This window comes from Macrobrachium rosenbergii, chromosome 6 (genome assembly GCF_040412425.1).
Source record: "Macrobrachium rosenbergii isolate ZJJX-2024 chromosome 6, ASM4041242v1, whole genome shotgun sequence".
Taxonomy (NCBI): domain Eukaryota; kingdom Metazoa; phylum Arthropoda; class Malacostraca; order Decapoda; family Palaemonidae; genus Macrobrachium; species Macrobrachium rosenbergii.
This window is the reverse complement of record NC_089746.1, coordinates 4,472,388-4,489,887: the sequence shown is the minus strand read 5'-3', so window position 1 is coordinate 4,489,887 and position 17,500 is coordinate 4,472,388. Positions and strand designations below refer to the sequence as shown.

The window sequence follows — 17,500 nt, the reverse complement described above, 5'->3', positions numbered from 1 at the left end:
CTGATTCGAGACTCACCCTACTTGGATACTTATATATATATATATATATATATATATATATATATATATATATATATATATATATATATATATATATATATATATATATATATATATATATATATACATATATATATAGTATTCGTCAAAAGCATTTGCTCTAGTAGCATCAATAAGTTTTTTACAGGAATTTTCATATTATCGGAGTTTATTCCGATTCTCAGACGTCAATCTTCGGTGAAGAACACACAGACTTCTTTCTTCCATTTACTGTTTTCCGTCACGACAGCTGTTTCACCACTCTGTGGCGTTTTTAAGTGACTACTGGCTTGCAATCTAGGTTTACTCTCCATGAGATTCGGTAAAACTCCGACGATACGAAGATTCCTGCAAAGATCTTATTGATGCCACTAGAGCGATTGCTTTTAATGAAAATTGTCTTAGAGAAAGACTGTACCTAAAATTTTATATACAGTATATATATAAATATATATATATATATATATATATATATATATATATATATATATATATATATATATATATATATATATATATATATATATATATATATATAAATATAATATATATATAAATATATACAGTATATAGTTATATTTATATATATAAATACTGTATACATAATTTTAGGGAACGGTTTTTTATAAGAATGTTAAGGAGCATGAAAAATGTGCAGATTCACATTATACTTGCATGATCTGAACTCCGGTTCATTTAAAATGCTAACTTCCGTATATCTCTGCAAGATACAACTATCATCAATGTCTGTTTCTCTCTCTTCCCCTCTTTCTCTTCCCGATTATTAGTCTCCCCATTACCCATTGTAATCACTCAGGTTCCCCAGCCCCCCCCCAAACCCAACCTCACACGACTTTTAAGATCACACGTCATTTTTGACGTGCAATTCGTGAACTGGAAAGTTCCTCAGTTTTGAAATACCGAGGCCTTCTATATGGTATCGAACCACTGCTTCACTTCTTACGGACGAAAAAAGGAATAAGAGTTCGTTCGCCGGTACGTTCTATTGTGACCTGGTGCTCTGTGGAAAACCAAATGCCAGGGTTTGGACGAGCGTGTTTGCCCTTTAGATCTAATTTACAGACGCTAATGACTTTTCAGGCTAAAAGATCTCTCGTTCTTTCGGTTTGGGAATACTTTTCCCCTTTTTTGGTTGCTCTGGTCCTCCCGGGATCTTTTACTTATGATAGCTGAGAGCGCTGCTTTCCTTTTTGCTGTCACCATTATTAAAGGGCGCGGGCATTTCACATCATCGCCTCCAGTTATCCTTTTTCCATCCTCCATAAACTCTGTAACGAAAAGGAACTTCTACGATCACCTCATTACCATCTCTTAATTACTGTAGCCACTGCAAAAGAGTCTACAGGTATCATAATTACGCCCTGGCAACCTTCCGTTCAACAGTCCGTCTGCTTTCGTAACGTTAACAGTGCGTCCGATTTCTTAACGGCATTTGCCAAAACACAATAAGCTATGTGCGTACTACTCTGCTCGTAAAGCATCAGATACTGCTGGGAGGGAACAATGTCAAGGTGTTCATTTTAAGTCTTTCGATCATTTTACTGCAGAATTGCACAACAGATTTTCTAGAATTATTATTGATTCTGAATCATTAATTTAAGTGAGAGTTTAATACTGGTTTCAGTGCAATTTGCTACTTTCCTCATTTTTTTACTTCTCTTGTATATGTATGCATGTATTGTGTGTGTGTGTATGTATGCATAAATATCCATACTGTATCCAGCTGCGAATTGATGCACCTCATTTTATTTATCTTGATTTTTCTCTTTTGTTTTCACATATGTGCATTCCATAATTCGGCGCTTGCTTTGCAAATGCATTGCCTCTACGAATCGCTTGATATATATATATATATATATATATATATATATATATATATATATATATATATATATATATATATATATATATATATATATATGTGTGTGTGTGTGTATAACATACGTACATACATACATACATATATATATATATATATATATATATATATATATATATATATATATATATATATATATATATATATATATATATTGAATGTGTGTGTACGTGCGCGTGTGTATGTACATTGAGTAGGATCTTCTTAACAGACCACAAACACAATAACAAAGTAGTACTCTAGAGCCATACATTCTCAGGTGAATAAATTGTATTGAAAATGAGCGATTGCAAAGTATCTAAAATTATTACTTAAGAATGGAATCACTCAATATACAAGTATAAGATAAGGATGTGTACGCGCAAATATGTCTTTTGAAGTTAAGAGCATTATCTTGGAACAGTGTTTTTGGTGTACAGTATAATGTTTGTGTACATACCTTGCTTTATCTTCAGTTAGACTTGAAAGGAAGAATTAAAAATTATTCAGGCAAACACAAAACGTCACAAGAAATTACTTTCGCAAATAATGCCTTTGACTTAACTACAATAAGAAAATTTTTCAGAATATTTAAACACATATATACATACATACATACATATATATATATATATATATATATATATATATATATATATATATAATAAAAAGCCTTTATGTATATATATATATATATATATATATATATATATATATATATATATATATATATATATATATATATATATATATATATATATATATATATATGATTATGACAACATTAGCGTGTGATTTGTTTATTTAAGCCTTTAACGGCTAAGTTAAGTCGGAACCGGTCAGAACCTACACCCAATCTCTTGATTTTTTCCTTTTACGTGTGAGATATATATATATATATATATATATATATATATATATATATATATATATATATATATATATATATATATATATATATATATGTATATATATGTATATATATATATATATACTGTATATATATATATATATATATATATATATATATATATATATATATATATATATATATATATGTGTGTGTGTGTGTGTGTGTGTGTGTGTGTGGCATACACCTACCTGTGTTAGAAGAGGGACGGATGGAAATGCAAAAAGGTATATCACGACGTTTCTTTCTTAATTATAAAACTTTTGGAACTTTTCCAGCAATTAGAATCATCTTCCCCTAAAATATATTGTCATAACAAAATTGCCATTCCATTATCATTCCCGGACCATTAGAAGCTACAAGGAAACTCCCTCGATTCCACATTTATTATGTACACATAAAATACCACACCTAAATGCCATAGAAATGATCTATTCTGTGTGTCGGGAAAGAAGAGAATTCTTTCTGAGGAAGACTGAAGAAAGACTGGCTGGGCTCCGTAAGGATCAGTCTGACTAGGTCTATCCGTGGCCTATGTATAGAGCGTGTTGTTGCGAGTAGTTCTTTTCCTATTTCTGTTTTCATATCTGCTTCCTACAGATTATAATCTTTTTACAGTTTCTTTTTATTGTTGCTGCGATGGTTTTCAAACGCAGATGATCCTGAGCCCTTTTGTGATTCTTCAACGTGTGATCATCTTATCTAACTAAATAAGTGCATATTTTGCTCATGAATAATAATAAATAATAATAATAATAATAATAATAATAATAATAATAATAAATCAGTAAAATAAAATAACAAAGAAGTACCGGTTCATAGTTTTGCCCTAATCGGCTTTCACCACATCCATGTAGCTCCCATATCTGCTACTAGCGTACTTTGTAAATAAACATTAACTTTCGTTTGACATCGAAAAGAAGGTTGAAAGCACGAGAGAATGCACGAAATGCCCTTTGCCACTGATACTGCACGTAGTCAAATTCGAATAAAGAAACTATTGCTAACGAAAGAAGAGATTTCATCTTGACAGAGATGATATGGCCGAGTGTTCTTGAGAGAGAGGGCGAGGGAAGGCACCTCCAACGGATTTGCTTGACACTGGCCATCAAGCAAAGATGCGCCGTGGACTTTGTATTTGATATTTCTTATTAAAGTCACCTGTATCTCTCTGACCCAGATCCTTACTTCAGAGCTCAAAAAGAGGGCAAGCAACATCGCCCAATGAGTGTTCCTGTAAAGACAATATAAAATGGATCATGTTAAACAAAACTGAATAACGTGAGAATTATAAATAATCTATCAAGAGAAACCACGAAATTTTGTGATAGCGTTGGAGCGTTCGCAAAAAGTTTTCTAACGACAAAGATTTCAAGTAGATGTCAAAACATCGCGCAGTGTTGTGAAAAAAGAGAAAGAAAAAGAAAAATTGTAATATAGCTGCAACATTTTATAAAAATCTTTAGAAGCTTTCAATATTTCCCTATTATTCCCAATAGTAGTATTGTTACTACCATTAATGTAATTACTATTTTTACTACTACTTCAGCAACTGCGTGGATATTGCCACTTATCATTTTTATAATTTTATCTCGTGTATCTAGATTGTGTGCGTCTATTGTAATGTCTCTGTATTGTATATTTCGTGTATAGGGTCCCGAGCTGAAATAAAGAATATTATTATTATTATTATTATTATTATTATTATTATTATTATTATTATTATTATTATTATTATTATAAAGATTTAAATTAACACGCGGTATGATACTCTTCTAAACTTCCCATTTTATGTCTTCAAGAGTTGCTTGAAGTAACAAACTAGATCGATTTTGCTGTAAATCACAAAAGAAGAGATTTTATTGTACTTGCCCTTGAGGACCCTCATATCTAGCTGAGCAAAATTTTTACCTTCTTTGATTTCAAAGAAACTGATAAAAAAACCACTTTGTGAAGTCAAAAAATGAACAGATAATCTTGAATTTCTTAAGCATTTATTTACTCTTTACCTTCATGAACAATTTTGAGAATTATGCTCGTAGAATAATGGAGTCATCTGATTTTCAAATCTTTGTTTTATGTTATTGCTATTATAACTTTATGATTCATAAGTTCACACTCAGGGAGAAATTATGTTAGCATAACTATACTTGTTAAGCTGTTGTGGTTGTGGTTGTCATTATATCTTTGATGTCAACGGGAGGAATCTATAGGTTATAAATGAAGACTGGGAAAGAGAGAGAAAAATCTGAAGCATAACCTCAGGCTACCTGTTAACCACTTCCTCAAGATTCCCATCTCGGCCATCTTGTGGCTGTTTGATCCAACTCGAAGAAATGAACTTGTCTTCCGTGGGATAACATCCTCCAACCTCAGACCTTTTATCAAGAGCCCTGAAATCAATCCAAAGGGTGGGGGGGTGGCAGCGTCATTCAGGCGATGGAGAGCAACATGCTGCTCACGATCGAAATTTTGTAATTTGACGAGGAATTGAACCCCTAAAAGAAGACGCTGGATAACATCAAAATTCACAAAGTAGTTTGATGAAGATTCGTTAGTGTTCACAAAGTGACAGACGTCATGGGCACTCCCGCCTATGTTTAGTTGAACTGCCCTCGAAAGGAATTAGGCGAGAGCAGGTTTACAAACACTTTCTGAAATAAAATGGTAAGGCCATTTTCTTTGTAGTTAGTACAATCTGACAATGCCATCATGGAAAATCCTATCTGTACATCATGCTCTGGAGGTGCCAGCTAAATCATGCTAAACCATAATAAGGAGAGAGAGAGAGAGAGAGAGAGAGAGAGAGAGAGAGAGAGAGGAGGGGTGGGGGCGTGGGGTATGGAGGAGGTGAGTGGTGAGGGGAAATGACGGCTATAAATCAGCATTAATTTTCTTGGCGAAATAAGATGATGAGGCAAACATCCTCCTCCCGGAGTCTGGTCTCTCCTCTTAAGCCGTCTGCTGAAGAATTCCTTTTGTCTTCTTCTGTTCTCTTCTCCGTCTCTCGTTCCGCCGGATGGAATGGATTCCATGAGACACCCCAATCGCTCGATTATTTCGCATTCTCTTCGCTCCTTTTTTCTTCCTCTTCTTCTTCCTTCTTTGGCACTTCGATCGAGTGACTGGTCTCAGTCAAGACTGAAGTGACTGTGTTTTCTTGCTGGGTTTGCTCGGGATTTCCGATGTTCCTTCTTTTTCACCTCTTCATCCTCTCGTTTTGTTCTTGTCATAGGAACAACAGTAGTACGACTAGTAGCAGTAGTGGCTTTGGAAGCGTTGTTTGATCAGTTGTCAAGAGTGTTGTCGGTCGGTTAGCTATGTTGTTTACCCTTGTCATGGTAATCTATTGGTTTTTTATTTGTAAATATATAGTTTTGTTTTCTCTGTTTGCATTAACTTTGCTAATTAAATATTCATGCGTGATTTGTTGTGCATGCGCTGTTCCCATCATTATCTCTCCCCTCTCGTTTCTCCTCTCCTTTCCCCTCGCTGAAGGGAGGAGAAGAGAAAGAGGGAAAACAGCGACAGGAAGAATAAATGAAATCTTTCTCCTCAACTTCTTAGAATATCTTTCTCCTTCTCTTACTCCTACTTCGCCATTCCTCCTCCTGCTCCTCCTCCTTCTCGTCGTCGTCGTCGTCCTCCTCCTCCTCCTACTATGCTCTTCTGATACTTCCTCAGCGACATCCTCACCCTCCAGCTCCAGCTCCTGGCATCTCTCCCCTCTCGCCCCTCCCCTCATATAAGGGAGTAATTAAATCGTGATTCTCATCTGCCTGTGATGGTGTTCTAAACACGTTACATGGCCGCCGCCTCATTAACACTAAAGATGATCTTCGCCACGCGGCTTCTCCCTCGCCAGCTGCTCGCCAACACTCGCTCGCCTTCCGGCGGCGTTTGAGGGAGATCGTTTTCATCTTCGTCTTCGCCTCCTCTCCTTCTCCTTCTTCTTCTTCTTCTTCTTCGTCCGCCCTCTCTCTCTCTCTCTCTCTCTCTCTCGTCGCTCCCCGTGACACTCATTCCATCTATTGCTTGTGTTCACAACGACTAAGCAGGTCCCGCAGTTATAATATCGGGACACTTCAGTGGCGGCAACAAGAGAAACAATAAAACTGGGCTTTACTCGGGATAATGTCGCACAATTCCGGTGAGGTCCAAGATATGAACGACGACGGACGAGGAGGAGGAGGAGGAGGGGGAGGAGAGGGGAGGGGGAGGGGGAGGAGGGGGAGGGGGAGCTCAAGAAGGCGTCCCCTCCTTCCCCCTTCTCATTTGGCTTTATTTACCGAGGTTTTCCTGTTGGTATTGAACTGCTGAAGGGGATTCATAGCGTAAATGGCAGGGATAATACATCGATGATGGGACAATGACGGTCTGTATTGGCTCTAGATTTGCTCCATTTCATCCGAAAATCAATGAGTTGGCCGCCCATTCTTGTTAGGGAACCACGACAATATCATTCCTAGGGATGCCGACACAGTGACTCCAGCCGCTAAGTGCCAGCGATCGCTATATCTTGACTTTGCCTTGTTTGACCGTTGCCCCATCTTGTTATCTTACTTAAATGCCACTCTTACAGATGCAAACTTGGTAAGATATGCAAATAGGTGTCTCGCCCACTATCTCGAAAAATAATGGCATCTCAAAAAGGAGCATCATCGTACGATCAACATAACTCCAGATTCCCTTGTTTCCCCCAACCGCAGCGATCACTCCCCTCATTAGCGGGGAGAGAGCCAATCAGGGCGCGGCAGAACCCCGCCCACCAATCAGCTCGTGGCACTCGTCGCCTCTGCGTTTGCGCGGGAAGTTTTGAGTGGCCGCCTTCCGTGTTTGCACATGGAAAGGAGGCAATGATTTGATAAGGGAAGACCATATTGGGTTTGTACCATCTGATTCTGGTAATAGAGGCTGGAGCCACATACCAGGGCGGTGGTGGGCGGCCTAGGGTGGTGGGTGTCAGTGTGGTGAAAGTGGCCAGTGCGGCGGGACAACCCGATCCAGAGGACAACTCGCACTCAAGGTAAAAGATCCAAAAAGCCTCGTCGTGCCAAAAGGACATTTCTGGGCCAATTTACCGTCTGGATAATAATAAGGATCCATCGGAGGTGTCTCCCCGAAAATGAACTTCGGTAAGTCTGTTTTGTGTCGTGGGATTTCTCGCTCCGTGTTCCTCTTGCGCCATCTCTCTCAGGGAAGGAACTCGTTGACCGCGGCCTGTAGTTAATATGAAATAATAATACGCCGTCGGTAAAGGATTTTCGGTCGAGGTAAAAATGTTATCATTCCTCGCGCTTCCAAGAGAAAAAAAAAAGTTATTTCAATAATCGATACTAAATTTCCGGTGCCATCAAGTCCGTTGTAAAGTAAAGCTCGTCAAAATGTAGTCAAGTTTTGGAGGAATCCCGACTCCATGTGAACTGAGAGGAGACCGGTATCCGACCTGTGTCTATTGTTAAAAAAAAAAGAACTAAATTCGCGCTGAAAGAATTCTTACAAGAGTTCTAATAAAACGGACGGAAGAAGTTGCAGAAGTGACCAACGGAATTTGGCCTGAGTTGGAAGCCTTAGCGCTGACACGTCGCAGCGCTGCTAGACAACAGCGCTGCTGTTTTTCTTCTAAGTAAATCTGATCATGTCGGGTCTCTCTTGGCGTTCTCGCTTCTTTTCATCTTCTGGAATTTCCAGGTCTAAATATTGAACGCAAGTTATTCAGTGGTACAAAATTTAGCGTCCTTTAAAAGACAGAAAACGACTGATAAGTCAATTTCATGGAAATTAATGAGTGTCCGTTTATTTTTGCAATCTGCGGCAACAGAAGACCCACGCGACGCTTCTTTATGGTTTCAGTTCAGCGAGACCTGAGTTTGCTTTTCAATCTCACGAAGCGAAGGCTATGAAAAATATGGTCATTCGTCTTCAAATAATTTTCAAGCTGCTACTTCCCTCTCCACAAGACTGAAGTTAAAGTAACAAGTTAAAATTTTATCGATGTAAGCAATTGATTTTATTAAAAGTTTATCATCCTTTTACCTTTGTTTCCTCTAGTCAAGATTATATTCATTGTTATTATTATTATCTTTTATTAAACCAAATTTTACGTCTATTTGTTATTATTGTTTTATTAAGCGAAGTCTCACATTTGTCTCACGGGTTGCTTATGGGTGGGTGGTCGCAGCGTATAAAAAAACCATTCGACTGCCCATGACGCTTTTATGGTATTTTGTAAGTTTTTTTTTTTTTCTCTGACCTTACTTTATCTGAAGAGGGGTTTTTGCTATATAATACTTCGAAATATGATGGGAAGGAATAATTAACTCAAATGAACAAGAATGCAGAATAAATATTTTTTTTTTTTCACACATAAATCAAGGCCGGTCAAGTGTTTGGACTGACATTTTTGTGTTGTGTAACGCTCTCAAATATTTTTATCATAATGATGATGGTGAAGGTAGTACAGGAAAAGGATTAAAAATCAACGCACTCCTCATTATCGCTTATTTGTTGTGCGGCAAGTAATAATGAGAACATGATTTCTGTCGCATGGAAATGAATGCCACTGTTGTAGTTAAACTTTTCCAGGCACCCATAGCCTTAGCTTCCTCTGTTGTGAGCGTTAGAAATGAAACATGACTTCATACGACTGATGTAATATTAAAAATTAGAGATAAATTAAAGAATAGAAAGCGGCAATAGCTGTACTGAAAAGAAAATTGCCCAGATTTTATGAATGGCTTAAAAATAATATATCGCGGTAATTTAACAACTGTAATTAACCGTTAAAGAAAATTTCACCAGATATTTTAGTGGGAAGCTATTTAGAATTATGAAAAAAACAATATAAGTTTAGATACTGAAGAATAGTTTACAGTAATTCTTCTAATAGCGGTCCTCGTTCAAAGATTTGACCCATTATGGTGTCGGTAAGAGAAGCATTTGAGCGAAAGACATGTCTTTGTTTAAAATCTAGGACATGAAGCACTGATTGTTACAAAGATGAGCTCAAGCTACCTTGCAAATACAATGATTTCAGTAACAAAAAAAATTGGAATAAGGAATAAATAAAAAGAAGCGCTGGTGAGTACTGAAGCAAAAATAAGCACGCCCTCTCTCTTCTTATATAAATTAACTAAGTTTAAGCTTCAGGAGTCGGATAATTAAGACTGAATAACGCTATCGGCACATGTGACCTGAAAAACGCCTCCCCGTACAAATGTTGGCGAAGACACACGCGGGCGCGCACAAAAAAATATATATATATATATACATATATGTGTATATATATATGCATATGCAAACGCACATACACACACACACACACACACACACACACATATATATATATATATATATATATATATATATATATATATATATATATATATATATATATATATATATATATAATATATATACTCAGTACGGAGTAAGCTTACATAACTCTATAGGTGCACACACATAAATACACTTTAATGCAAATGTATCTGCATATAAGAGTGTAAATTCACGCACATGCATGCATGTGTATATATATATATACATACTGTATATATATATAAATATATATAATATATATATATATATATATATATATATATATATATATATATATATATATATTTATATCTATCTATCTATCTATCTATCTACATATATATGTGTGTGTGTGTTTGTTTGCATGCGTGCGTATGCATGCGCAATTATTTCTAAAAGTTATGATTGTCTGTGTTTGACAAAGGCAATGAACAATCCTCGTGGGAATGTATCGGAATGAAATCTTGACATCTTCAATTCAAGAAACACCTTTATCCTGAACAGATTATTCGCCAGTTACTTGCGACATTTTTACAAAATTAATTGACTTATTTATTTGCAGAATATACAGAACAAAATACTCTTGACCCAGTAAATCAATTTGTGGTAATCTGAAAATGATCCACGCTTAGATATAGCCTACTCATGCGTGTACGCTTTCATACTTATGTATTTATGTGTACATATCTGTTTATGCACATTCCCTATACGTACATGTGCATACGGAATAGTTGTAAAAAATGTTCTTCTTGGGCAGTTGGAATTTAAATATAGGTCAATTTTATACATAAGATTCAGCTATATTTGGGATCAAAGAGCTACATTATGAACTTAATTGCCTACAGAAAATATAATCACTGAAAAAACAAACACATAAATGAATATAAATATAAAAGCATGAGGGATAATTGAATAAATAGGGGCAACCTGAAAAACCGCCGGGTGTGACTGAGCGTCAGTTTGTCTTCACTCTTTTTTCCTCCTATCACCTTCCCTTTGCGGTTAGGCATCGCTTTTCTTCCTTCCCTCTCCCAATCCTGTTGAGCCTGGGCTAGAAAAAGGCACAAGCTTGCCGGTATGATTATCCTTTATGCTTCAAATAATGACTGCTAGAAGTGAGTCGGACAGTGGAACAAAATCCTGACTAAAAAAAATAATGGCGGAAGAAAATCCACAAGATGACAGAGGCCGATAATGCACGGAAAAATCGTGGCTGTCGAAGATCCCAAAAAATGACAGCGTTTTAAAATTCACAAAATGATGGTGGTCGAAAATCCACGAAAATGATAGCGTTTGGAAATTCAGAAAATGACGGCGGTCGGAAATCCACAAAGAATGACGGTCATTGAAGATCCACAAAGAATGACGGCGGTCGAAAATCCACTAAGAATGACGGCGGTGAAAACTCCAAAAAGAATGACGGCTGTCGAAAGTCCACCAAGAATGACGGAGGTCGAAAATCCACAAAGAATGACGGCGGTCGGAAATCCACAAAGAATGACGGCGGTCGGAAATCCACAAAGAATGACGGCGGTCGGAAATCCAAAAGAATGACGGCGGTCGAAAACCTAGAGGGGTGGCGGCGGTCAAAAATCCACCAGAAATGATGAGACCTGATGCAGCAGAGGCAGAAAGAAACCGTGACGGAATGACACGAAATATCATTATCTCGTATTTTTCAAAATCGTAATGTAATTTGGTCGAAAATAAGATACTTCATTTACATAGGGAATATAGCAGTTAATTACTCTGAACGAGCTTTCCCAAATTCACAGGTCATACAATCATCAAAGGATTTATTAGGGTAACAGAAATATCGGGTATGCAAGGAGTAGTTATAGCGGCAGCAGAAATAACAGTAGTGGTAGTAGTAATGATAGGGACCTGCTGAAACTTGGTAAAAGTTAGAAATATCTGGTTCTTGATAGTTAATGCCATTAAAAGCTTTATCATTATTACCATCATTATTGGTGGTTTGCTTGGTTTTTTAAACTATTATTGTTATCTACCATTCTAATGTCATATCTTTTTTAAATTAGTTGTTATAAATTAAATTCTTCTTTCTACCTTAGAGTTGCAATGTTCTTAGTATTATTACTATTATGAATGGAGCCTGCTATTTTTATATTCAGATCGTCATCTGCAGTTTATGCTGTTTCCGCCGTATGACTAAGAAAAATTTGCAAAATTAAAATATTAATACAATTAAAATTTCAAATAGATTATATTTACAAAAATATTTTTCTGGCCGCGATGAATATGACACTCTTATGCCAGCTTTCCGTGTCCGATCAGGCAGTTCAAAACACCCGATGTGTTAACCGGAGTTTGTACTCAATCTTTGCCTGGATCAAGAGCAGAGATTTTAACGGGATCATGCCAGGCCGAATTTAATTTCAAATGACGTCGGGATCGGGAAATAATTACCGGGGTTACCTGAGGCCCATAAATTAGAAAAAAGTTAGGGCTTGAGGGAAAAACTTGTATATTGAAGAACTAGGGTCAGCTGTCCATATTGTTAGTCTAAGAGAGGAAGGTCTCTTTCTCTCAAGTTCGTTGGATTAATTTTTTCTATTCTTTCACTTACATTAAGGGCAAGTATTCATAACATCACGTATGCTAACTGAAGCGCACGTAAAGTTATGTATAATGGGCGCGCATGCCTTCCGCCCTTGAATTAGGAACGCACACTTGAACAGTCACATGTACAGTACATGGATGCAACTGGAGTGCGTCCATGGGAAAACAATTTTGGATGATATATATATATATATATATAGGAATTTTGACTTCATATACTGCAGTATATATATATATATATTACTATGGCAAATAATTTTAGAGTGAAAAGAACAAAACACACAGACAGACATATATATATATATATATATATATATATATATATATATATATACATATATATCTCGATGTGAACTTCACACCACCTCTGGAGATGCCAGATGGGAGACTAAGGCCTATTTGGATGAGATTTCTTATGTTGAACTGTATGAGTGAAAGCACGGGAAAGACTAGTGGCGGCATTTCATAAACGCCCTTTGGTCGCACGGTGTTGGAGGCGGGGGTGATGGTGATGATTTACATATATATATATATATATATATATATATATATATATATATATATATATATATATATATATATATATATTTATATATATATATATATATATATATATATATATATATTATATATAAATATATATATATATATATATATATATATATATATATATATACATATATATATATACATATATATATATATATATATATATATATATATATATATATATATATATATATATATATATATATATATATGAACGTATGTAAATAGGTATGTAAGTTAGTCTATCATATACCTAAGTACCAACACTGGGCCTCACATACAGTTTTGTATAATCCACGGATTTTACGATTGAAACTAAAATATTTTATGATGCTTTACGTTGTAATATAGGAATACAGAAGAAGAAACAGTAATCCTAGCCAATGCCAAGGTGTAGACATCTTTGGTTTCTAGAGGATAAAATCAAAGATTCTAATCGCGGGAATCGGGCCTGAAGGACAGAGTAATGATTGTGAAAGATCGGTTTCAAGGAAATGGGGAAATACCTCCCAGGGAGTGCTGACATGGAGCTCTAAAAAGATGGAATGAGGCAAAGTGAGAGATTAGTGATCCTCTGCGCTGGTTTCCATGTAGGAATGTCGTGAAAATAATAATATTAGTTATTTGTCTTATTAATCTACATCGTCATAGTGTATTTACCAACTCTTCAAAGAAACATTTCATACTAGGACTAGAGATCTTCATACTACAAGATACATTCCATAGAAAAGGGAAGTATGCAAATAGTTATATTAGTAATCGTGCATTGATATATTACCGTGGATTTTTTATCCATTTTGAGGGGACTTTGAAGAGAAATATTGAAAGAGGTATTCTTATTATAAGATACATTCCACAGAAAAAGGAAGTATGCAAATAGTTATATTAGTTATCGTGCATTGATATATTACCGTGGACTTTATATCCATTTTGAGGGGACTTTGAAGAGATATATTGAAAGGGGCCTCTTTCTGACCTAGAGATCAACAGCTGTATTCGCCTCCGAATATTCATAGCGCTAGTGAGAGCAGCTTGTAGTCGCTGGAGAGGAAATGTTTCTGCACAAAAATGTATCAATTAATGACGACAAAATTAAGCTACATTTCGCCGTCGACGAAAACGAAGGACTTCGAGAGTCCTTTTGCGTAATAAGAAGGTGGTCGTTATGGAAGGACTGGTCCAGTTGTGACGAGTGTTATCGAATTGTCACTGAGAGTAATTACACAGACAGTAGTAGTAGTCTTGCGCAGATATTAGTAGTAGTAGTAGTAGTAGTAGTAGTAACTATTATTTTTCTCTATCGTCTTGTGGTCTTAGCTTTCCTATTATTGTATTGTCATTACTGTATTATTATTATTATTATTATTATTACAACGTCACATTCTGTGGTGTCATTATACTATTGATCACAGTGTTACTCGAGTGTTGGTTTTCATTCTTATTCTCCTCCGGTTTTCAAAATTCGAAAATAAACACACAACAGCACCATCCTAACGAAAAGAGATGCTTCGTTCCTTACCACCAGCGATATATATATATATATATATATATATATATATATATATATATATATATATATATATATATATATATATATATATATATATATATATATATATATACACGTATATTTGTGTTTATATAAAATATCTGTATAAGTTTACATATGCATGAACAGGGCGCTTTTTGCAGCATTCACTACAGAAGCACCCTTTCCATGCATATGTATACTTATACAGATATTTTATACAAACACAAATATACTCATGCATACATATGTATATAAGTGTGTGTATTTATATTTATATCTATATTTATATTTATACACCATAAATCTTTTCCCTTTCAAGACAGATCATGCCAGAAGGGAAGCACCTTCTGGTTCTCAGAAATTCTGTAGGGATGAAGATGCTGGCCCCATGCCTAGTCTTCAGCTTAGTTGGTGGCTGTTCGCAGCTTGATCAACTGCTATGTTTGCTGTGTTGCTGGAAGCGAGTCCAGTATTCTTCCAGTGAGCAATATATATATATACATATATTTATTTATATATATATATTTATATATATGTATATATATATATATATATATATATATATATTTGTATATATGTATATATACATATATATATACATACACATATAAAAAAATATATATATATATATATATATATATATATATATATATATATATACACACACACACATATATATATATATATATATATATATATATATATATATATATATATATATATATATATATATATATATATATATATATATATATATATATATATATACAAATATGTGTTTCTGAATGTGCATATGTTATATATATATATATATATATATATATATATATATATATATATATATATATATATATATATATATATATATATATATATATATATATATACCGGCAATAAATTGAACACTTTTGAAGCTAAGCAACCAGCTAAGAACGTCCTTATCCCTGAAACATGTCATCCAGAACCTATTAAAGAATTTGTTTAGAAAATTCTTGAGAATCTTGATAGCTTGGGTGGAGAAGATCCTCGTGTTTTCTTCCTTTTTATTTTTAAAGGGTTTCTAGCGTGTTGTCTCCCAAGATTAGTAGATTCTATAGATTCTTAGGTCGAAGTAGTATCTTTGCGGATGAGCGCAAGCTCAGTAATACAGTGCCTGTTCCAAAAAGCGGCATATCTGCAGACTGCAGTAACTACAGGACAATTTCTATTCTCCCTGCGATATCTAAAGCTGCAGAAAAAAATATTTATTAAGCCACTTTAGGTGCCGTGATGCTCTTGTAGATTTAACATGCCATTTGCGAGAGAATCCTGATGAGTGTTTTTAGTGCAGAGTAATTCAAATAGATTTAGGTGCTGCTTTCGATTTAGTAGAACATAAGGCACTTATATGTAAACTTCAGAATCTTGGAGTGATTGGGTATGTTTTAGGATTGCTTCAACATTTCGTTACAGGTCGGCAGCAGCGAGTTACTGTTGATGGGATCGTTAGTGAACCAAGACCTATTGTGTCCGGAGTTCCACAGGGTAGTGTTCTTGATTCACTATTATTTTTGGTGCATACAAGCGATATGTTTGTTGTCCTGGAAAACAAGATTGTTCAGTATGCCGATGATGCAATATTTGTGGGTTTAGTAGTCTTCACGTATGAGAAATGAAACTGCCCTCAGCCTCAATCGGGACATCGACCGGATCACTTATGAGGCTTAACTCCGGTAAAACGAAAACACTATTGATTAGTAGATCTCGTACTGATTTTCCACTTGAAGGACCCTGGTAAATGCTTTAACCATACTCAGTGTAACTTTTGAGAAACATATAATAAAAGTATTAGCAAATGTCACACGAATGTTAGGTAATGTAAGTAAGGACTCAAATATTATAACACTGGTAAAATCAATGAAACCTGTTTTAGCTCATTTGCACTTCCTTGACTATAATACCGTTCTCGGGTGTGGATGTCCGCCTCTGCCTGAAAGTTACCTCTTTTTAGACAGAGTTGTTCGTGGTGGTAGGTTTCTGTTTCCTAACATGAGCAATTATGACTTGGGCTATCGATGGATAGTCTCTTATATGTCAAGTTTCCATAAGTTGTATTTGAACAGAGATCTTTCACATTCTTAATTGATCCCTGCTCCTCTTGTCTTGCCGAGAGCAATTAGATTTGCTGAACAGCAGCATCAATATGCAATAAGTGTGCCTCGCTGTCGAACTTCTCGGTTCCAGAGGCCCTTTATTCCTCACACCGTTGGACTGTGGAACAGTCTTCCTGAGGATGTTGCGCAATCGGAACCTCAAAAGTTCAAGCGAAGATGCAATGCATTACTACCCTGCAGCAATTCTTCTTGTATCATATAATTTACTTTACATTTTTATCTATTTGTTTGTTACTTAGTTAATTTATTTTTTCTTTTCTAATAACTGATCTGTTTCTTCTTTCAAATGAACACCACATTCTTTGGAATCTTGAACTTGAGGCCAATGGCTCCTGTGGGCTTATTCCTTATGAATAGGATTCATCCTTTGAAAATATAATAATAATAAGATACAGGTGCATACAGAATTTCTGTTTATTTTTATGAAGGTGTTTTTCACATCAGAATACTTTATTTTTAGCCGACACCATAAAAGCCTTCGCCCCTCCATTTTCTCTGTCACTGAATAAGGGACGAAAAAACCCCAAACTGAGACTTGGGCA

The 17,500-nt window shown here is 35.4% G+C and overlaps 1 protein-coding gene across 2 annotated transcripts in view; it reads left to right on the top strand.

Annotated features, from left to right (window-relative positions):
- The first annotated feature begins 7,734 nt into the window (after positions 1-7,734).
- LOC136839120 (dorsal root ganglia homeobox protein-like) overlaps positions 7,735-17,500 on the top strand; it is a 179,680-nt gene continuing 169,914 nt past the window's right edge. Inside the window, exon 1 of one of the 2 annotated variants that reach the window (XM_067104782.1) lies at positions 7,735-7,963. In XM_067104782.1, the coding sequence (XP_066960883.1) occupies positions 7,954-7,963 (10 nt within the window). In that variant the 5' untranslated portion in view covers positions 7,735-7,953. The remainder of the gene's footprint in view (positions 7,964-17,500) is intronic. The other variant, XM_067104781.1, reaches the window with a different exon arrangement.